Raw genomic sequence first — 23,417 nt, forward strand, 5'->3', positions numbered from 1 at the left:
TTCACTACACTGTCATTGTAACCTAATATAGTCGATATTGGAGATTCGGATCCATAACTTGGTTTGCCCTTACACTGACAATGGAAAATCTGAGCACTGAAGGTTTGAAGCTTTTACAACAGTTCAGTGAAAATGTAGGTGGAGCTGATTCTAATGAAAGAAGGCTACTTAGAGACGGTTTATTAGACTGGGGGCTGCACTTGCACAATGAAGGGATTGTTATGCTTACAGCCATAGCGCAATAGGGCATAAATTAGCCATTTTTCCAATGCAAATGTTTATTTTCTGCCAAGATGTTAAATTCAATTTTAATCCTGGAGAGAAAGCAGAATGACCTCAGCAGAGCATACAGTGCCTTTCAGTCTTTATGTTGACCCTTTTCAAACCAGTGTATATTTAACTTAAATACTGTTTACTAATGGTAGCAAGAGTCTTAATGACACAATGCTCAACTAAAAAAAAATATTCATAGGTATTTCAAAGTCTTCTCCATTGGGAAACATCTATTTCTGTTGTTTTTCCAGTAATGCCTAAGGACAACCTAAAACTAACTACATGGAGTACAGAAAGCTTCCAAACCTGGAAACTTAAGATGTTTGTTGGTCCCAGTTTGGAGTCTCTTAGTTATTATTCAGTAGTCTAAAGCTTTTCTGAATTGCTGTATCAAAACAAAATTACCGCCTACCCTCGTTTTTATTTTTTTCCCCAGCTGGAGAGTTACAGACACAGTAGAAATTTGTTTAAGATCTGCATTTTAAACAAGCTAGCAAGTGGAATTTGAGACACACATACCCACAAAGCTTCTAGTCTCTCTGTGTTTGAATCATAATAATTTAAAGCAACCTTGATTTGCTTCAGGGTTAAAACTGAAAAAAAAAATCTGTAGCTCGTCTCTTTTCTAGGCCATTCTCAAAATGCTAAATCTGAGCTGGATCAGGATGTGAAACTCCTTAATCAAACCTGACCAGCTCACTCCCAAGGATACCCTCTGTAATAAATAGAGAGCTGGAATCCTAAATTGAATAGCCTTGCCCACAGTAATTGACATTTACTTAAAACATCACTAAGAAAATACGAAAACCTAGTGTGTACCCTCTGTCTCATTAGTTCCATATGATAAATGCTCCGTGCTCTAGCAAGCTGTTGAAAGATTTTTATATTTAGTTCTGGAATTTCACTAGCTACATCCCTTCACCAGATGCCGTGTGCTAATCCCCTATTTACACATTTAGGCTGACGCTGGGCAAACCCCTTGGGGAAGGTTGCTTTGGGCAAGTTGTAATGGCAGAAGCGGTGGGAATTGACAAAGACAAGCCTAAAGAAGCTGTTACCGTGGCAGTGAAGATGTTGAAAGGTAAGTTGAGGGTAGGGTTGGATTTGAGAAGGGGGTGCAAGTAGGGAGGGGAGAGGGGCAAGGTAGCAAGTTCTATCGAGAATGTCTCTTTTGTAGCATCTGAACTCTATCATAGTAGGAGGTCAGAGAGCACATAGCTGACCTAGAGGTTGAGAAGTTTTCAGTATAAATCAGTGTCTCTGACAGCCTATTTATCTTGAGCAGTGTATATTTACAAGCAAAGCATAGACTTGGTAGAATTTGGTGGCTCTTTATCTCAGCTAATGCAGAATATCCAGGCAACAATAATTCTTTATTTCCTTTTGTCTTTTTTATGAATTTAGTACTAAATTCAAAGTTTGTTAGAACAGTAGTTTAAGGGGTCCACACATTTAGTATATTCCAAAGACTTTTAAACCTCAACCTTAAATACAATGTTTGGATGCAGAGTTGGAAAAGGTACACATTGAATCAACTAGCTGTGGCTTTTGTTTTGTTTTAGAAAAAAAGAGAAATGAAACTTGCTGGAGAAATCACTTAAAAAGTCAGAAATGAACTTAAATGAACACCAGTGCTAGGAGTGTATATCCTTCTGGGCCATTTAAACAATTATCCAAAAATGTAAACGTTGAGCTGCTTAATGGGGGTTTGAACATTTATGCATTAACCTTCCAACCCTACTTTATGCTTTCATCTGTGGCACTCAACTGTCACCCATTAAGTTAACTCCTAGTTCCCCTTGTACTCTGTTAGAACAGATATTAGAGGAAAGTGCCCTAGATTACTGCAGCTATCCACTTCCTTTGCTTCTACTCATATACTGCTGAGTGGAGCAGGAGGAAATTAAGAAACCATGTTGACTTGAGTCCACTCAACATTTGTGTTTTCCAATCGTAATTGGACCTTGTTGCCGCAAGACAATTCTACTTTTCCCTAAATGATTCTCTATCTCATTTACTTCAGTGTTTGTCCCAAATCTTCTGTTCTTTCCTCAAGCCTAGCATGGCATCTTCCCCATTTACGTTCTCAGTTGGGACCTTCTAGCTTCATATTTCATTAAAGAAATATGGAGAGCATTCTCAGAGAGCTCCTTCTTCCCAGTTCACATGTTTATGATCTTCCCCCACTTTGTCCTCTGGTATATTGCCCCTGGTAACACCCACATTCTCTGTCTAATCCCAACTTCCCCATTGCCTACAACATATCTATGTCTCCTCCATCCTTAAAAAAAGCCCTCAACTGCTGCCTTTTACCTCTCCTTCCCTTTTCAACTAAATTCCTTGAAAAAATTATCTATACTAATGCCTCCATTTCCTTTACTCACTCTTCTAAACCTATTCTGCCTTCAACTGAAATGTTTTTTTCACAGTTACCAAGGATGTATTAACTGCTAAATATAATGACCTTTTCTCATCTTTATCCATAATGTATCTGTAGTATCTCACGCTTTTGATCTCTCTTCCTGGATATTCTCTTTTCTCTGGGTTTTCATGAAACTGTTCTTTCTTGGTTTTCCTCTTAACTCTTTATCTGCTTCTTGGTCTTCTTTCTTGAATCCTTGTCCATGTTCTGTCCACTGTCAGTCTCCCAAGGTTCTGTCCTAGGTCCTCTTCTTTTCTTTATAGTTTCTCTCATGGTTATCTCATCAGCTCCCATTGGTTCAATTAGCATCTCTATGTAAACAACTCCCAGAGCCACATATTTGGTCCTTTGAGTTCTAGGTCCATATTACCAGCTCTCTACTTGACATTTCAGTCAACTTCCAAAGAAAGACTATATTTCTATAAGGTTATGACACTGGTTGAACTCAGTAATCCTCAATCTCCTGTCTACAAATGTGCCTTACTTACATGTAAGAAAGCAAAAAATGAAAATTTGCCCCCACTCTGAAAGTTGTGGTCTTAAAAGTGTTTCCGGGAACAATGAAAGGCAAAGTTGTGTCCCAGTCCCACAGAACCTGGTCTTGCTGACTCTCTATCCATTATGCCATGTCATCTCTTAATTATACATAATATAATATATGTACATTTATATATTCAGTGTGTATTTGTATAATCTAGATGTACATATACATATGCATATATTTATATTTGTATATATAAAATAGATAGGTTAATGAATGATCAGCCTGTGAGTTACTAAAGGATATGTTTTTATAGTATATTTATCTTTGAAATTGAAGCAAGGGAGAAAAAAAATCTCCTCTTAAATGTCCTTTGGTTCCACTAGAATGCTCAGCTAGTTAGATCAAGGGCAGTGTCAGGATGGCTTTTTTTAATGTTCTCTACCGCTGACATCTCCTATGCACATATATAGTTCTTTTAAATAATGGTGTCGTGGTCCACTGATTCCTAAAGTACATAGCCCAAAACTGAGGATTACTAGGGATCATCCTGACTGCTATCACCTGATGACAATCTATGGAAACACAGTAGCCCAGCTAATGCATCTGTAGAGACCAAATATTAGTCCTGGTTTGAGCATCACTTTTCATCCCTCTGCAACTGCCCTGAGTTTAGGTGCCAGGGAAGATGTTGGAAGAAAGCAGGTCTTTTCCCCTCTCAAGACCTGGAAAGATACCAGTCCAAGAGCCCTGGGGCCCCAAAGGAGACTACCCCCCCCCCCCATTAAACCCATGACTTTGGTTGAAGTAAGAAATCCTCAATTCCCTGTCCATAGAATAGATGTGCTTCACTTCACCTGACAAAAAGTGAAAAGTTTTATGTAAATCCAATTATATTTCAGGCATACAAGGGAATCTCATGATTTAAAGGAATTCTTTATATGGAGCCTTTTCATGAAGTCAGTTATTGTCTTTGTGAAACACAGGCTTTATATGTTGGATTGACTTAAAACAATATATGCCTGTAATGCTTTCATCACTGATAATGTTTTACACTTGCTAGTAGCTGACTGTGAAGCTTTTTATTTAAAACAAACCTTTCTAATTTAAAGTTCTAAGAAGCTTTATTAGATTTTGAAAATGTTCTGTTCCTACTTAGGTTCTTTCTATCCTGGAAATAAAATGTTTTTTTAAAAATAGATTTTTATTTGTACTTTTTGTTTTAAAATCACCTAAATTTTTCCTGGTATCCCTTCACCTGCCTCTTTCAGATGATGCTACAGAGAAAGATCTTTCTGACCTAGTATCAGAGATGGAGATGATGAAAATGATTGGAAAACACAAAAATATCATAAATCTTCTTGGAGCCTGTACCCAGGATGGTGAGTTACCCACGAGTAAAAACCGGGGAGTAGAGGAGAGAGGAGGCCTTATAAAACTATATTTTGATTTTAACACTGTTATGCTTATGATCAGGTTTATTTTTTAAACAAACAGTTATGCTGTGATAATGATTTAAAATGCATTAATGTTTTTAATATGTCCTCAAAATTGATTTAATATCATAAGAAAATCTTTTCATAGCCTTAACACAAAGAGGAACTCTGGAACATTTGAAATTCTTTGACACCCTATAAAAGGAATGGGTTGTGGTATGGTTTTATTTTAGGCAGTAAGATTATATGATACTGCCAGTACCCAGGAGTCTACATTTTAGAAGACAGTTTCCATATTTGAATGTGTAATTTCCAAATAACAAGAGATAGACTTCAAGATGTGGTACTGTATTTAGTTAAGAAAGTTTTTGCTGACCATGTAGAAATTGGAATTAATGTCTTTGCTCATCATATAGTCTCTGAATTAGATCAAGGAAGGAAAAGAAGTATGAAAGAATACATAATATCTGTTCCTGAGTAAATATGGGACTTTGTCTCCCACATTGAAAATCTTTTTGGAGCACCATGACTAAAAACTATTTGCTTGGGGGCAGCTGGGTGGCTCAGTGGATTGAGAGTCAGGCCCAGAGATGGGAGGTCCTGGATTCAAATCTGGCCTCAGACACTTCCTAGCTGTGTGACCCTGAGCAAGTCACTTAACCCTCAATGCCTAGCCCTTACTACTCTTCTGCCTTAGAACCAATACCCAGTATTGATTCTAAGATGGAAGGTAAGGCTTGTAAAAAATAAATAAAAACTACTTGCTTAACATTCGCCATGGGGTTCTTTGATATTACAGGTCCACTGTATGTGATAGTTGAGTATGCTTCTAAAGGAAACCTAAGAGAATATCTCCGAGCCAGGAGACCCCCTGGGATGGAATATTCATTTGACATTAACAGGGTACCAGAAGAACAGATGACTTTCAAAGACTTGGTATCCTGCACATACCAACTAGCAAGAGGAATGGAATATTTAGCATCACAAAAAGTAAGTTGTTCCCCTTTAACCTTCTTAGTGAAACCAAGCTACAATGTCTTTGAAGAAAACGGGCTAATTGAAAGACCATATTTTTTATCTCAAGTTCTTTCTAGTCTTTTACCACATAGGAGACTTTTCAATACATTTCTCATATGAAGGCATACTAATGAAAGTGTTAACAATAAAATCTGCTTTGCAATTGTAATGTACCACTATAATATCATAACCAGGAGTGACTAAAGTCTTTTGGAAATAAACTTAGCTTAAAGAGAAAATGTTCTAATGCTAATAATTCTAAACCTCACTATGTTATTTATAAAAATTTGGGAGATTGATAACTGTTTAAATGCATTTTCTTCCTGAAGATTATTTTTATCCTTTATCTTGTTGCTGCAGATATAGTGAATAGAATTCTAGGCTCATGCAGAGAAAGATATCGTTCCAGATACTACCTTAGACACAACTATCTGTGTGGCCCTGATCAGATCATCTAGCCTCTCTTTGCTGTGGACAAATCCTTAGGACTTATCTCCAACATCTGCAATTTGATCTTTGGTGGAGGGAGTTCCCTCTGCTGAATAAACCTCAACTCTTTTGAGTAATTAGAAATTCTTCTGTTAGAGAATTTTTTCAACACCGACTTTGAGTGTTGGGTTCAAGATTTTAGGGAGTTTAAAGAACAAATGAGAGTTTTTGTGGTATTAAATTTTCTGGGAAACTCACTTCTACCTCTAATTATAATTGCAGTTTGAGAAAAAGATAAAATATTCAGTATTATTATTAATCATATCAATCATGATGGTGAACTCAAATTGTGATCCTATAAAGTTAGATGTTGCCAGAGTTTTACCTATATAAATTATAGTCATCTTTTCTATTGGGGAATTCTGAACATTTTAAAACATTCCCGAATGAATTAGAGAGGCAGGTTCTCAGATATTCTATCAGGCTTGGCAGAGTTGTCTATAAAGACATATGTACCCTTCTGGGTCTCCTTAGTTTTCCCAGTACAGGGGGAGGGAAAGTGGTGAATTAGCTGTCTTTGCATCATCAGCAACATTCTCTAGAAGTGTTAGGACTCTTTAAGACTTGGTAGGAATATAGCTTAGTCTTAAAAGAACTTTAGTAACTATTTAACTTGACTGTCTCATTCAAAGATAAAATTGTATCATTATAGATGGATATCTCCATTCTCTGACTAGTAGTCTAGGTTTGCGTCTAGCAAGTACTGAGGAGATACTTATTTAAATGAATTAAGTTACTACTCAAATCATGATTGGTTGGCATCACTCCTTGGTGCTCAGTAGAGGGAAAAAACAGATGAGTCATTCAGGAATCCTTGGGGTAAGTTGTCACCAGCATCTCTCCTGTATCAGAACAAGAGAAGAGAAACTTCTCATGCTTAAAGCATGAGATCCCTGGCTCCTGCCAAGTTTGATCTATCCATATGATCCTCCAAGCATTCCCCTAGGTAGTTCTCCATTCTTGTGAAGTATGTATATTCTTGGGGATGAACATAGTCATCCTAGTTTTATAAAAGAAGAAACTGAAAAAAGAAGATATAAATTAATGTTATACTAGGACATAGCATTTAGGGACTGTGGCTCTAAAGATAAGCTATCCAGGAATAGGATTGGAAGTGAGCCACAGACAGAAATTGTAATGATTACTTAAAGACTGGAATGAAGAGGAAGAACTCTGGGTCTATTGGAGAGAGTGGGGTACAGGTAGTTCAAGGGTATGATGACTTCAGAGGACTATTATGCTCTTATGGAGGCATTTGCTTCTCTCCTGACCAAAGATTAAACTAAGAATGAACTGGGATTCTTGTCAGTAACAGTATGGAACATTTTAAAGCTCTAGAAAGGAAATGAAAGTATATAGAATAGTTGTACAGTGTGATTGTTGGCTGATTTTTAACAAAAAAATAAATATCTGAGCCTTAGATCTATTTGCCAAAACCATGCTGTTTTAGGCTAGTTTCACAGAGTGGTTGGGTTTCTTTTTGATGAAACCCTAAGCATCCTTAGTGTATAGCTTCCCAGTTGACCCTTGAAGGTTTATAGCATGTCCTTTGCCCTTTGCACCCCATTGGCTTTCACTCAGTGCAAAAGAGAAAATAAAACCTACTCAACTCCCTCAGTTAACTATTTGTAGTTGACAACTTTGACTTTCACAAGAGAATAACAGAAATCTCTAAGAAGGGAAGGGGTTCTGTTTTAGATTCTTTGCACCAAGCTTATAGTCTATTAGTCTACGGAGATATCACTCTACTTTCATGTTTGAGAGAACTAGTATACCAAATGGGCAAAGTCTGCAAAGAAGTCCAAAGAACCCCTGGCTAATGGTTAGTCTACATCATCTTCTTTCCAGAAGCAAACAAATAGTCCCACCTATAGGATAAACAACTGGGAAAGTTTGGCTTAAGGCATGGAAATTCAGTTTACAGCAGCATCTAAACCCAGTAATATTTATCTAATCCTAACTCAAGCCTATAGCATGCTGATTGTGTTATCTAGAACATCTTGGAGTTCTAGCTGCCAGCCTCACCAGAAATGGATGTCATTATTTTTTCCTATTTTCCTACTTTCTGATCTAAGCCTACACCAAGAATGATAAAAATATATAAAGATGAAGATAGATTAGGAAAGTAGAAATAATAAAACTAGACTTGGCTGTTTAGTGTAATGGCCCATGAAAAAAACCTCTTTTCATTTAGGGATTCTTTTAGATGACTTTCCTATATCTCATGACATGAAATATCCTTATTTAATTAGCTAATTAGGCAACCAACAATTATTTATAAGTACTTACTATATCTCAGGCACTCTGTAAGATGCTTAGGCTGCAGACATCAATCTCTCCCTTCAAGAGGCTTGAATTCTAAAGGAGAGGACAAGTGTGTGTATATGTGTAGATATATATTATATATGTTTATATAAGTAAGTTCAGGATAAATATAAAGAGGATAAATATATGTGTGTATTTTATATATTTATATATATAAATTCAAAGTAGTTGAATAGAAGATAGTTCAGTAAGGTGGGCATTGTCAGCTGTGGTGATGAGGAATGGCTTCATATAGAAGATGGTACCTATTCGTAATAAGTTTACACCATTAGGATACAACTTTAGATAACAATTTTTTTATTTTTAGCTATTACTAATACAATATTTGTTTGGGGTATTAATAAAATATCAACTTATAAAATCATTACATGGCTATTATTCCCACTTTGAAGAAGGAAAAATAGCAACACTAATAAGGTGGCTTTGATAAAGCTTTAGGATCAGCCCTCTAAGCAGAGGGGAGAGGGATTTATTGGGAAATGTAGGTCATCTAAAAACAAAATATGTTTAAAAAGGAAAAAAGTCAAAGTCAGTCTTAGAAGAATAAGGAGAAACTATAGTAAAAATAACATTATTCAAAATAACAGTAGAATGAATTAAATATCTTGAAGTTAATCTACTAAGACATAAAAATTTATATAAAACTACAAAATATTCTTCATAGAAATAAAAGAAGACTTAAGTAATTGGAAAATTATTCATTGTTCATGGTTAAGCTGTGCCATATTAATGAAAATGACAATAATATGCAAATTAATTTTTAGGTTTAGGATTATTAGATCAATTTAATAAAAGAATAATTTATGGGATTAGAGAAAATTATAACATCATTTGAAAGAACACTTTAGAATCTCAAGGAAAATAAAAGCATAAATGAAAGGGAAAAGTGGTGGTGGCATTACTAGACTTCAAACTGTCATAAAATGACAGTAAGAAGAAATATTTTAAACTAGTTTCAAAACAGAAAAGTAGACCAGGGGCATCTAGGTGGCACAGTGAGTAAAGCACTAGGTCTAGAGTCAGGAAGATTCATTTTCCTGAGTTCAAATTTGGCCTCAGATTTGAGTAAGTTACTTAACCCTATTTGCCTTAGTTTCCTCATTTATAAAATGAGCTGGAGAAGAAAATGCCAAACCACTCCAAAATCTTTGCCAAGAAAATCCCATTTGGGAATACAAAGAGTTGGGTATGATTGAAATGAATAAATAATAATAGACCAGTGAAACAAATTCAGTAAGTAACATTAAGAATTAAAAACAGAAGTCCAGTACTTTATAAATGCAAGATATAAATTACTCTGGGAAAATCTTCTTTTTGATAAGAATTGCTGGGAAAACTGGAAAGTGGGTCAACATAAATTAGATAACAATAATAGCTCTTGTGTATATAGAACTTTAAGATTTATAAATCATTTCACATTTGTTTTCTTATTTGATCCTCAGAATAATCCTATAAAATGAGTGCTATTATTATTCCTATTTTATAGTTGAGGAAACTGATGCCATAAGAGATTAAATATGTTGTTCAATTTCATATAGCCAATAAATGTCTGAGGGAGAATTTGAACTCAGATCTTCCTGATTTTAAGTCCAACACTATCCACTGCACCATCTACTTTCCTATTTAGAAAGGATCCAAATGGATACTTGACCTTTATACATTTTTTATAATTTCCTTTTTTTTTTTAATTCATACTAGGGGATAAGTACTTTTTATAACTATTGCCAAGAGGCAAGATTCTAAACAGATAAAGAATATAATAAAAAACAAAATTGATTTCTCAAAAAGAGAAGTTGGTATGACTAAGGCAGAATTCCCTAAGTCAGGTATATTTGCTTAATTATTATACTTTTTTCCTGAGAGAGTTTCTCCATCCTTCCTCTCACTCCCATGAATGTGATGCAATGGCAGAAAGTGTTGATAAAACATTTAAAAAGTAAATGAGGTAGTGATAACTTATCTTTGAGTGGAAAAAAATATCTTCCCATTCTCTGTGATATAAAACATGTTTACTTTCTCACTGGTGTGAAATAGGTTGCTTAAAATTATTTCTCTCTATATTTTTTTCAGTGCATTCACCGAGACTTAGCGGCCAGAAATGTTTTGGTGACAGAAAACAATGTGATGAAAATAGCAGATTTTGGTTTGGCCAGAGATATCAACAACATAGATTACTACAAAAAGACCACAAATGTAAGTAGATGACAGTTATGTTCCAAAGGACAACTATATTCTTAGACAATAGATCATAGAGTTTCAAAACTGGAATGGACTTTAGTCATCTCTTTCTCTAAGGGTGGTACATTGGACAGAACCCTCACAGTGAAGTCAGGGGATCTGAGTTCAAATTTTCTTCTGACTTTTAATACCTATTCTTCTTTAGACAAATCACAACTTTCTTGGACCTTTGGATCCTCATGCACAGAAGGACAAAGTTGGACCAAATGGTCCATGAGATCCCTTCCAAATCTAATCCTATTTTAATTTTCTTATCATATTCCTTGCCTTTTCAGATTTTTCACATTTGACCCTGCCCATTGCTAGACATCCTTCTTTAGGGACAAGAAATCAGGAATAAGTCCAGTTGTTATAGATGCTTTGAGGATAAATTCAGCCCCATGTCACATAATTCCTCCAAACAGGACCCTACTGTAGGTGGGTACTGGAGCAGCCCTCATCATGACACCAGATACCCATGAATACTACACACCACCTTTCTCATCCTCAATGTCCTGAGCACTCATTTCAAAGACTCTTTCCTTCTTACCACCATATACCTTCTTCTCACCCAGTATAGGTTTTTTAGATCAAAGCTATCCTACCTTCATTCTCCTTATCTGGCTGCCTTAAATTCTCCAGGACAAATGACAGTACAATCAACTGCTACTTAAGTCAGAGGTTTCCCATGGCACTCCGCCTTTGGCAAGGGGACTCTTTAGTGGGTAGTACTATGAATCTTCTTCTCTTCCTTCCATCTTTGCCTCCTTCCCCACATTTTCTTCTGCTTTATTTCCTACATTAAAAAAGAGAAGATTCTTAGCTTCATGAGCCTGGACAAGTTACTTAACCCCACTTGCTTAGCCCTTGCTGCTCTTCTGTCTTGATACTGATACTAAGACAGAAGGTAAGGGTTTAAGAAAAAAAGGAAAGAATGGTTGATGATAGAAAATTCTGATACTTACTTCATATTAGATCCCTGCTGATAAGGTGGCCATGACATAGTTGCAAAGGTATCAGACTCATAAATCCCCATGCTTCCCTAGTACTATTCAACTAGGTTAAAATATAATTGTTAAATATTGAACAAAATAAATAAAATTGCAATTCAATATAAGAAATATGAATTTGTGTTTTTTGAAGTTAATATGTAATAATGTAATTATTATATTATGATATGCAATGATATAATGTAATAATATAATCCACAGGGATCTGTTTTTATTTGGATTTTACCCCAAAGCCATAAGTAATAGGAAACTGGACTTGAATCCAGGAAGACCTAGGTTCAAATCCTTTTTCTGACACACACACACACACACACACACACACACACACACACACACACACACACGTGAATGAAGTAGCTCTATTACAATGAGTTTTAGAGGAGTTACTGATTTATATTGATAAAGGGAGCTTCCTCATCCAGAATTTTACAGTTTCACTAAAATATCAGAAGTAATCCCTATCCCCAAATAAATGACAAGCATTTTATCATAGGCAATTTTTTCCAGATGAGCTCTTGGAGAGAGGCATTATGGTAGATTGGGAATAGCAAGGTGTTGCAATGGGGAGAGCACTGGTCTTGGACTGAGGAAGACTTGCCTCAGACACTTATTGGCTGTGTAACCCTGTTTTGCCTCAGTTTCCTCATTTGTATAGTAATTTAGAGAAGGAAATTACAAACTACTCAAGTATCTTAGCCAAGTAAACCCCAAATGGGGTCACAAATAATCAGATATGCCTGAAACAACAGTGGTGAAAATGGTATATTGGAAAGAAAGAGCTGGGTTAATATCCTGCCTCTGTTGCTTACAACTCATTTAATCATCTTTTTAAAATAAGAGGATTGTTCTAGGTGACCTTGGAGGTCCTATGTCCTGTTCCCTCATCCCTCAGGAGGGAGATGCCCTTAGAAAAAAGGTTGAGGGCATAAAATGTTTGCCTCTTAGTTAAAATAACAAAGGAAAGTGAGATATGAACACAATGATTCTCCTTGTTTGGACTGAGAATAACTCTTTTTATCTGGGATTCTAAAAAGCAGTGAACCATTTCACATACCCAGATCTGCATTGTAATCCTTACTTGTAGTGATTTCTACTCCTTCATATAGCAGATGGGCAACATTTATTTTTTTTAAAAATCCTAACTTTCTGTTTTATTAACAACTCTAAAACAGAAGTACAAGGCTAGGCAAATGGATTTATATGACTTGCCCAGTGTCACACAGCTAGGAAGTGTTTGAGGCCAGATTTGAACCCATGGACCTCCTGACTCCAGGCATGGTGTTCTATCCACTGTGCTACCTGGTTCTCCCCTCAGCCCCAACTTTTTTTTCTTTTAACAGATGAGCAGCATTAAGGTGTTTTAAAAAAAAAACAAAAACTGAATAGGACCTGTGTAGGTTGAACCAGCTTAATGTAAACTCCCTTTTATTATGTGACTTATTCTTTTTTTCTTCCAATATCAATAGGGACGACTCCCTGTCAAATGGATGGCTCCTGAGGCTCTTTTTGATAGAGTGTACACACATCAAAGTGACGTGTAAGTAATGTTACCTTTCCTTCTATTTCTTCTTCGGGTTAAGGTTTGAGAATATTGAACACACTTCAGCTTTCCTCATCTTTAAGTGTTTGCTGCATTTCACACATTAATAGAAGGTGCAGGAGGAGTCAGCCTTAGAAAGTAAGGATTTTATGGTAGACTGGTAACCAATGCTCTGTTACTAATCTGCCTGGCTTCAAAGCACATGAAAGGTGGAAAATGCTAACCTCCTTCTGTCAGTACGGAAGTTTTCCCCCCTTGAACTTATTTACGGATGTGCGGCGACAAAGCAGCTATCTAATTTGCCAGACTTTTGGCATATCCTTAACTTCCTTTAAAAAATAATCCTGAAACTTTTCCCATTCCACTTCAGTTTTCTTTTAATGAATTTTTTTTCTTGCCTTGTTAAAGAGAAAGCAGATTTATGTGAAATGGAGTTAGCTTATGTAGTTTCCAAAAGCTCTGCCTGCTATATTTATTCTTTGAAAGGTTTCTTGGTATAAAATCTTAGAATCTCTGATAAAATGCTATATAAAATGGCAATTAAGAATCTGTAACAAAAGTTAGCATTTTATTAAGATGAGGAGAAGAAGGAGAAAGACAGAGAGACAGAGAGACAGAGAGACAAAGACAGAGTCTTGTGTGTGTATTTAGAGAGTCAGTGTTCACTTGATTTACACAATTCAGATTTGGAAATTTGGAAAATATTCCTGGCCTTCTGTTAAAATCAACCCTGCCATTTCTTCTTCTGAAATGTAATCAGGCAGCTTTACTTCTCCATATTAAAATGCCAGCATAAATGACCAGGATTTCACAGCTGCAATTAGTTGGGGTAATTTCAATCACAAATCCTGCTCTTTTTTTTTCTGAGTCATCTTGGAAATTTGGGACTTTCTGCTTGAGTTACCCTAGCAGCGGTGGTTGTGCTGATCTAGGGCTAGAAAGCCCAAATGGTAACCTTAGAAACTCCCAATAGGAATATATTCACTTTCCCTTATAAGATCTTTAAAACTTTATTTTTCTTTTGTGAAACTTCTGACATGTTGGGCAGTCCTCTGAGTAAGCAGACTGGAGGCACTGAATTCTTGAGTTCTAATCCAGGCTCTATACTAACTCCCTCTGTGACCTTTGCAAGTCACGTAACCTCTGTGCCTCAGATTCTCCACCTGTCAAATGGGGATAACATTAACTCACAGGGCTCTTTGCAAGAATTAGTTAGCTGGCCCCATTCTGTCATCTGCCTCTACTGGTATAGAACTACCCTTGTGGTCAGTCATGTGGGGAGATTGAAGAATTAGCCTGAACATTGAAAAAGGGCTTTGAAGATAAAAAGGGTTTAGCCCCTCAAACTGGTAACTCTATCCATAAAAAAAGAAAAAAATAATTGGTGGGTGTTTCATTTGTTTAAATTGGTTTGAATATGCAGAGGAAAATTCCATCAGAACAACCATCATTCAGTATCCTTTATAAATATTGGGCCATGCTCATTGTAGAAATAAAAAGTGTGTAAAGATTAATTGCTAGGACAGCCGATTCACTTGTTTTTCAAATGCAAGAATGGACTACATATTTATTTGCTTTTTTTTCCCCCAGAGGGCCTTATTTAAGTTTCTTTGGTTTTATATCCATCTGTTTATCCTTTACTTTCTCCTTTTTTTTACAGCTGGTCATTTGGAGTGTTAATGTGGGAGATCTTCACTTTAGGGGGATCCCCCTATCCAGGAATCCCAGTGGAGGAACTCTTTAAGCTGCTTAAGGAAGGCCACAGGATGGATAAACCAGCTAACTGCACCAATGAGCTGTAAGGACCATTGTGTACTTCAGGGGTGGTGCTGCAATTTTACCACACTCAAACTGCATCTCTTGATTTATTTATGTTCTATAAGCCTCTTGATTATCTAAACATGCTATAAGAAAGAGTAATAGCTGAAGCTTTCTGGGCTCAGTCCCAGAACCAAGATTGATGGTGATACTGACAACCATTACTTGCTCACAAAAGAAAGACATCATCCTGAGGTGTATGGAATAAGACTTAAACCTGTTGTCTTTAAATCATGTTGCAAGCTTTGTTTCCTTTCAGTGGACTCCTTTTTTTTTTCTTCTGGTGTTCTATCTTCTCACATAGTTGCCACCAGGAAAATTTTCTGTAGTGTGAGTCTCTCTTCAGAAATGGAATCAGAATAATATTTCTAAGATTCTTTTGTGTGTTACATAAAACATCATGGTGCCACCTCCTTGGAGGGCACAGGGAAGGTGAACTCCTTGATCCAGGGTACTATATAGGCTTGCCCAACTAATGGAGAACAGAATCTTGTAAACCCCTTGAAGACTCAGAGATGTCAATATTGCTGGTTAATATCACCTTTTCTAAAAGCTGAATCAATCAAAATCTGATTGACAGTAGCTTGTCTCAGAGATAAAAAATGAGTTATGGATTCCATGTTTAGAATACCAAACATAATTACAGGGCCATTGGAGCTGGTTTCAATATACACTTTATTTAAATAAAAACTTAAGTGCATCATTAGTAATAGTGTGCCTTCTATGCAATGTGATCACTCTTTGTAAAGAATGAACCTCCTAAACACAGAGGCATAAAATAAATAAGACATAGGATTAACTAAGAATAAACATGATATTATAAAATACCCAGGTGATTGCACAAGAGACTATAGTCCCTGTTGTGTGCTGTTTCATACAATTAATCTTAGGAGTCCTTTTCAGTGTATGGCAGACTTTTAATGAAAGACTACTTTTTAGAAAGTCATTTATTGCATTCTTATTATTCTTATTCTTTTCAGTATAAGTATGATCTAAGACATAATCAAAATAAGGTCTATGAACCTAGACCTCAAAGAGTTAATTAATAGGTGAATGATCAGTCTAATAGGAATGAGTAATTCATAGGAACCAGACATCTATATAGAAAACTGACTTATCTTCTCAAGTTGATGAGATTAAACTATTCTTAACAGCAATGGTCCTGGGGATTCCTCTACCTCTTGTGACATTGTTTTACCTAAAATTTGACCATCAAGGAATCAGTTAATAATCTCTACTTGAATCTTTAATGTTTTGCATAAGACTTGAAGCCAATCAATAAGCATTTTTTAAAAATACTTATTATGTCGTTAAGTGCTGCCACATAGTAAATGTTTGAAAAGCAATATTTCCTTTCTTCATTCAAATAAATAATTAGAAAGATAAATGTACCATCTTTGATGTAATAAACATTTTGTAATTTTTTGTAATTCAGATCACTATTTGGAATTTGGAGTAATTTCATAGTGAATTATTTTGTTATTTTGTTAAATAACTACTAACATAACAGAACTAACATGAATCAATAGTAGAAAATACTGATTGAGTTTTCTTAAAATAGGATACTCTGGTGGGATATGCACTAGCTAGACATTAATTTACTGAGGCAATTGAATGTTTTTCAGGTACATGATGATGCGGGATTGTTGGCATGCTGTTCCTTCTCAAAGACCAACATTCAAGCAGTTGGTAGAAGATTTGGACCGAATTCTCACTCTCACAACTAATGAGGTAAGTTGTGTCTAAAACGAAGGTCATCATTGTGAATCAAGGAATGAATATAATTCTTTTAACTTACAAAACTCTACTGTCTGGTTTGTGGTTGGGTTTATCATTTTTCCTGCTGGGGTCAGACAGAGTTAAACTATGTGTTTTAATCAAATCATGATTTTTCTTGGAGCTGCCTCACTTGAGTTGTGATTTATTAAGTCCAAAAGAAAGTCACACACTAAGGGTGGACTCTATCATGTTTTTAGTATCATAGCATTTACAAAATGTGTTTGTGTATATTTTGGGGCCTTTTGTGCAGAAGAGGGGGAGGGGAACCTAATGTTCTAGTTTTGCCCTAATTTCATGTAAGGAAGGAGCTGGAGTTAATATACAATTGGATTTTGTTTTATTAAGGAAGAACATACAGCAAATTTCAGGCTGACAAATGATTTTGGTAAAGTAATTTTTTTTCCGATCATCTCCATTAGGGTAAAAGACACATAAATTCGTCTTTGAGGTAGGAATGAGTAACTATTGTAAGAAAATAATAAACTATGCCATTTGCCAAAATTAGGGTTTCTTTTTAGACTAACAAAAGAAACATTTTAATGTCCCTCTCTGCCTAAATCTACCACCCCCACCCCCAGCAAATTCCAACAGTTGTGAATATATCATGGTAGACATAAAAATGAGATTGGGGGCAGGAATCATAACCTAGATTATAGTGGTGGCTATCAAAAGTGTAAAAACTTAATGATAAAGAAAATGCAGTTTATAAAACTCTCATCTCTATCCCTGTCATTTAGAGAATGTTGTGAGTTGAGTGTGAAATGTTAAATTAAAAAATCCTCATTTTACTGTCCTAGGACTAAAGTGCTTAATTTAATTAAGGATATAATTATAAAACTCTTAAATGGAGGTACTCAGACCCAATCTTTAAAAAAATCACTTTTAAAGTTGGATACCTGATCTTTTAAGAAGGAAAAAGAGCTTTTCTAATGTCTGATTTAGAAAATAGTTTGAGAGTGCTCTAAGAAAAATAATTAAATGTGGCAATATTAAATCTCAAAGCAGCCAGTCTATCTTGTGGGCCTGATCATGCCTTGTGGTTGGATAAAGGGAGCAACTACATTTAAATAAGTACAGCTGACCATCACAAGTTGAAAGGAAAGGAATGTTTCAAGGAGGAAAAAAAAAGGAACTTTATTCTCCTGCCAAGATTGTTGAGTCTAGTATAAGTTCCTTATCCCTAGACTTGGAAACTACAGATATACTTCCCTTTAATATCAGATCTAAAAAAGTTATGGCTGCTTTAGAAAAAGAAGAAAAGTACTAAAAAGATATTTGAATGAACCAACCAGTGCCCTTACTCTATTAGGTTATTTATTTATTTGCATTCTAAGTAGTTCCATTCATTTAAAAAGTTAAATTTAATATTCTAAAATAAAAGGCAGATCATTGTATTGACCAAAGAAATATTTTAAAAAATGAAGTATCTTTCCTTCTGGAAATCATTACCACATGCTAGAGGAAAATGGTTCCATTTAGGACGAAATTTCATTTTTATCATTGTAAGCAAAAAGATCCCTTTTGATGTGGTGGGTGTGTTGGTTTCCAGTTGTGTGGTTAATGCTGATGTTGTTGGAACTGACACATCCACCGTCTCAGATGGAGATTTTTTTTTTCTGACCAACCATTCTGATGAATTATTATTATTATTATTTTAATTCATAGTTGCCAACCTTCTGTGCCTAATTTCTTAATAAAGTTGAGATCCTTTGTATCCCACACCATTATTTACAAAATCTGTTTCTTCCCCGTCAGAGTCAAGCGGTAAATAAATGTGCATGAGAATGACTCCATGACTTAAGTGGCTGTTGGTAATGCCATTGATGCATAGTTTGTAGGTACAATGCTTCAGGTTTTGGTTTGTTAGGAACACTGATGGTTATTTTTCAGTGTTATATATTCAGAGAAGCTAATTTTTCTGTTTTACAAAACAGTTCCTTGAAGGTCCAAACCAATGGTTTCTTCTTCCTTCTGAACCCAGTATTCTGGCTGATAGTGTACTAAAGGAATATTTTTTGAGGGAACATTGATCCCTCAAAGTTTAGGAATATAACCTACATAATACTGTTATCTTAAATAACCCATTATGAATCCATCATCTGTGAATTTAGCTTGATAACTTATTTATATTTTCTTCATGTACCATGACTGAAGATAATGAATTTCATGTTAAGTCTCTGCTATAGAATAAGTAAATTTAATATATTATTTATACAAATATATAAACATATGAAATTTTATATTTTATTATATGTAATTATAGAATATATTATATGTGATGATAAAATTAATGGGTAAATATATAATTATATTTTATGATATGTAATATATCAGTATACCATATAATTTATAATATATCATGTTAATGTAATATAGTAGAAATATGAAATTATTATATATTATAAGTATATAAATATAGAATATTATATATTCTAAAAATAACTCCATGTTTCTTGGTGATGCCCTCTGATTCTGGTCCAGTTATTCTCCAATACAAACTTGAAAGCACGAATCCAACATTAAATGTCCCTTTTGCTCTTTTCTAGGAATACTTGGACCTGAGTGGACCTCTGGAACAGTATTCACCTAGTTATCCTGACACTAGAAGCTCATGTTCTTCAGGAGATGACTCTGTATTTTCTCCAGATCCAATGCCTTATGAACCATGCCTTCCCAAGTATCAACACATAAATGGCACTGTTAAAACATGAAAATAAACAAACAAAAAGAGTTCTCACTTCTTCAAAGAGAAGGACACTTGGGAACCCAGAACACCAACCTACCTACGATGAGCAGGGAGATGTTTTCTCCAGGAATGTGTTGTTTCGGCTTGTATATATGAATAATAAGGAACAAATAATACTTGGAGAAAAAAATGGTCGGGACACGTGTAAGGATTTATACATTTTGAAGCTCTTAGACCTTCACCAGGAAAAGATGAATGTTTATGGGGAGTGGACCGCATCGCCTAGCACACCACATCAACTTTCTGGCCTGCTGGAAGCAGCAACTGGAAATTGACTGGCAATGGACTGTTTGGACTTGAGGCGAACACAAGTTCTGCCTTTCTTGTTTATTTTGTAATATGTGGAGAAAATATATGTCGGCACCTACTTACAGAGCACAAATGCAGTATATAGTGCTGGATGTATGTAAATATATTCAAAGTATGTATAAATATATATATATATTATATTTACAATGAATTATTTTTTGTATTGATTTAAAGATGGATGTCCCAATGCACCTAGAAAATTAGTCTCTTTTTTTTAACAGCTATTTGATAAAGGCTGTTCTACACAGAATTTCTTAATTTTCACCCAACAAAGGTGGAAAAAGACTTTGCTTTCAGGGAAAATGGTATAACATTAATTTATTAACTAATTGGTAATGTACAAAACAATTAATCTTTTATTTTTTTTGTAATTTAAATGGCATTTCTATGCAGGCAGCACAGAGACCTAGTTGGTATATTGCTCAGACTTTACTAGCTATCAGATCCTTTGAAAAAAAAAGAAATATTTACATTATATAACTAATTGGGGGGAATTAAGCTTTGATTTATTTGTGTTTAAACTATAGTGTCAGATGATTATTCTTATCCAACCCAAAATGTCCATAGTAAAAGAATCCTTTAATAAGAAGGTATTATATTTTTCGTATCATTGGTATCTGTCATTGGAACCTATGTAACATTTAATTGTCCTTCCCAGGATAAATAGTATCATGGTTCTCTTAAGAAGATGCCTTAATCCATTCCTAGAGGATGGAGCTGACTTGTAATGATAGCAGAATGTACTTCTCTCCTGGCAGCTGGGCTTCTGCCCCCAAGTTGCACATTAATCAGATTAGCTAGTACTCTCTTCAGTGAGTTTTGATAATAGGTTCCAGATTCTTTGGCCTTAAAAGAAGCCTTTTAGGATCCTAAAATATTACCAATAAAAATTAAAATGCAAAGTTATTCTGCTGACGATTTAAGAATACTACCATCTTTTTAAGGGATTGCTTCACCCTCTCTCCAACAGGACCTCACCCAAAGATCAGGCTTAGTACTGATGTCATAGGAAAGATCACTGTATTAATCATTTTGTATTAAAGTATTGTGTTTTGCTTTCAAAACACCCACTCACTTTGTTATAGCCATGCGGTATGAATGCAGATTACACTGATTTTACGTATTAAAAAATTGGAGAAAGTATTAAAAATTGTTAACTTTTGTACTGACAATAAAATGTTTCTACAGATATTAATGTTAACATGACAAAATAAATGTCACGCAGCATATTTTTTTAATTCTTGTGTCTTACCAAATGGTTTGCCGTCTTTGGTGTTATTGGCCCCAATGTTGGTGATCATGACTGTCCTAGGAGAGGTAAAAGGGTAGAGGCATCTATTAGGAGGGTATGTATTACTACTAGAAAACCACTCTTAGAGCCCCCACCTGAAGAATCAGAGTTAAATAGAGAATGAAGATGTCCACTGCTCTGTGAGCTCTGATGAATATCCTCTAGACCAGCTTTAAATTGTAATTCGCAGGTAAAAAATTTAAAAGATGCTGAGAGGATAATAATCTCATCAAATAAAAAAAATATCAAAAACTTCATTAAATGAAAAGATGGAGTTGATTTCCCCCCTATCAACCAATATATTCATGTGGCTCAAAACCTTTTTTATATTCTCTTTCAAGTCTTATGAGTGCTAGAGAGCAAAAAATAAAAGTATCTTTTTTCCCCCTTAACTTTTTGTCTTTGATTTTGGTTATTCACAAGATTCTTGCAATCAATCAAGTATCCATTAAGTGCCTACTAAATGCCAGACACTGTTAGGTCTCAGGAGTAAAAGTTCAAAGAATAAAATGATTCTTCTTCTTGCAATGAGTTTCGGTAATAAATAATGATGATGATGAAAATAGAGAACATTTGTTTAAAGCTTTATGTTTAACAAAACTTTATGAACATCCATTTCATCCTCAAAGCCATGGGAGGAAAGTACTATTTTTATGCCTATTTTTTAGATAAGAAAATGGAGGCAAACAGAGGTTAAGTGATTGCTCAGAATTACACAGTTCTAAAGTGTGGCTGAGATCAAATTGGAACTCAGATCTTCCTGACTCCAAGTCTAACACTCTATGTGCTATACCATCTAACTGCCTCTATGGTCTAATAATATTGCCCACCATCTTGGGCTTTGGTAGGAGGGAGACTGAGTCATGAGCCTCAATTTTCTCATTTCTAAAATGGAGATAGTAACTTCTCTACCTATTTCATAGTCCTATTGTAAGGCTTGAGTAAGAAAGTGTGTATTAAAGGATAGTACAAGTGTTAGGTATTATTATAAAGTCCATTTGATACTACTTTCTGCAGAGTCCAAGAGAAAAACTGGTTCTCCTCCACCTTTTATCTGGATTCCAACTTTCATCAAGTCATGTTTTTTCCTCCTATGAAGTACAACTTCTTATTTCCCACTACAAGAGAAGTTCTATAAGGGGAGGGATTCTGACATCCATACTGTACTTTGTACACAACAGGAATTTTGTTGTTTGTTGGTTTATTTGAACTATTGAATATTACATGAAAACAGGGATTTTTGTTTGTGTGTTTCAATGAAAACATTGAAAAAGATAGCTTTTCATAAGAGTCACAGACATAGATTTAAATTTTGCCTCTAACACATCTTGACTCTGTGACCTTGAGCAAGACATTTAACCTCTTAGTGGATGATACTAAATTGCAGAGAAATGGCCAGTGTTCATTGGTATAGGGAATTTAGTCATCTGAAAATTTCCTGTAACAACAAAATTGCAGGTGTTATATTAATACTTATACACTCTCTTTTTTGGGGGGAAATTTTATTTAATTAATTAATTTAGAATGTTTTTTCATGGTTACAAGATTCATGTTCTTTTCCTCCCCTTTCCCCAAACCCCTCCCGTAGCTAACAGGCAAGTCCACTGGGTTTTACATGTGTCATTGATCAAGATCTATTTCCATATTATTAATATTTGCACTAAGGTGATCGTTTAAAGTCTATATCCCCAACCATATCCCCATCGAACCATGTGATCAAGCAGTTGTTTTTCTTCTGTGTTTCTACTCCCACAGTTCTTTCTCTGGATGTGGATATTGTCCTTTCTCATAATTCCCTCAGAATTGTCCTGGATCATTGCATTGTTGCTAGTAGAGAAATCCATTATATTTGATTTATCACAGTGTATCAGTCTCTGTGTACATTGCTCTGGTTCTGTTCCTTTCACTCTGCATCAATTACTGGAAGTTGTTCCAGTTCACATGGAATTCCTCCACTTTATTATTCCTTGGAGCACAATAGTATTCCATCACCAACATATACCACAATTTGTTCATCCATTCCCCAATTGAAGGGCATCCCCTCGTTTTCCAATTTTTTTTTTTGCCACCACAAAGAATGCAGCTATGAATATTTTTGTACAAGTCTTTTTTCTTATTATCTCTTTGGGGTATAAACCCAGCAGAGCTATGGCTGAATCAAAGGGCAGACAGTCTTTTAGTGCCCTTTGGGCATTTATCTCTATTTTTAATAGAGAATTTACAAAGGAATTTATACATTTCTTTGATCTAATTTTCTGTTTGAA

General features: G+C 35.2%; 1 protein-coding gene across 16 annotated transcripts in view; it reads left to right on the plus strand.

The window, feature by feature from the left end:
- Positions 1 to 21,100, plus strand: part of FGFR2 (fibroblast growth factor receptor 2) — a 124,276-nt gene extending 103,176 nt beyond the window's left edge. For all 16 annotated transcript variants that reach the window (XM_056803261.1, XM_056803268.1, XM_056803264.1 and 13 more), the window contains 8 exons: positions 1,233 to 1,354; positions 4,448 to 4,558; positions 5,412 to 5,602; positions 10,514 to 10,636; positions 13,137 to 13,207; positions 14,871 to 15,008; positions 16,654 to 16,759; positions 19,354 to 21,100. In XM_056803261.1, coding sequence (XP_056659239.1) covers positions 1,233 to 1,354; positions 4,448 to 4,558; positions 5,412 to 5,602; positions 10,514 to 10,636; positions 13,137 to 13,207; positions 14,871 to 15,008; positions 16,654 to 16,759; positions 19,354 to 19,518 — 1,027 coding nt within the window. In that variant the 3' untranslated portion in view covers positions 19,519 to 21,100. The remainder of the gene's footprint in view (positions 1 to 1,232; positions 1,355 to 4,447; positions 4,559 to 5,411; positions 5,603 to 10,513; positions 10,637 to 13,136; positions 13,208 to 14,870; positions 15,009 to 16,653; positions 16,760 to 19,353) is intronic.
- Positions 21,101 to 23,417: the final 2,317 nt, after the last annotated feature.

Source organism: Monodelphis domestica, chromosome 1 (assembly GCF_027887165.1).
Source record: "Monodelphis domestica isolate mMonDom1 chromosome 1, mMonDom1.pri, whole genome shotgun sequence".
Lineage (NCBI taxonomy): Eukaryota > Metazoa > Chordata > Mammalia > Didelphimorphia > Didelphidae > Monodelphis > Monodelphis domestica.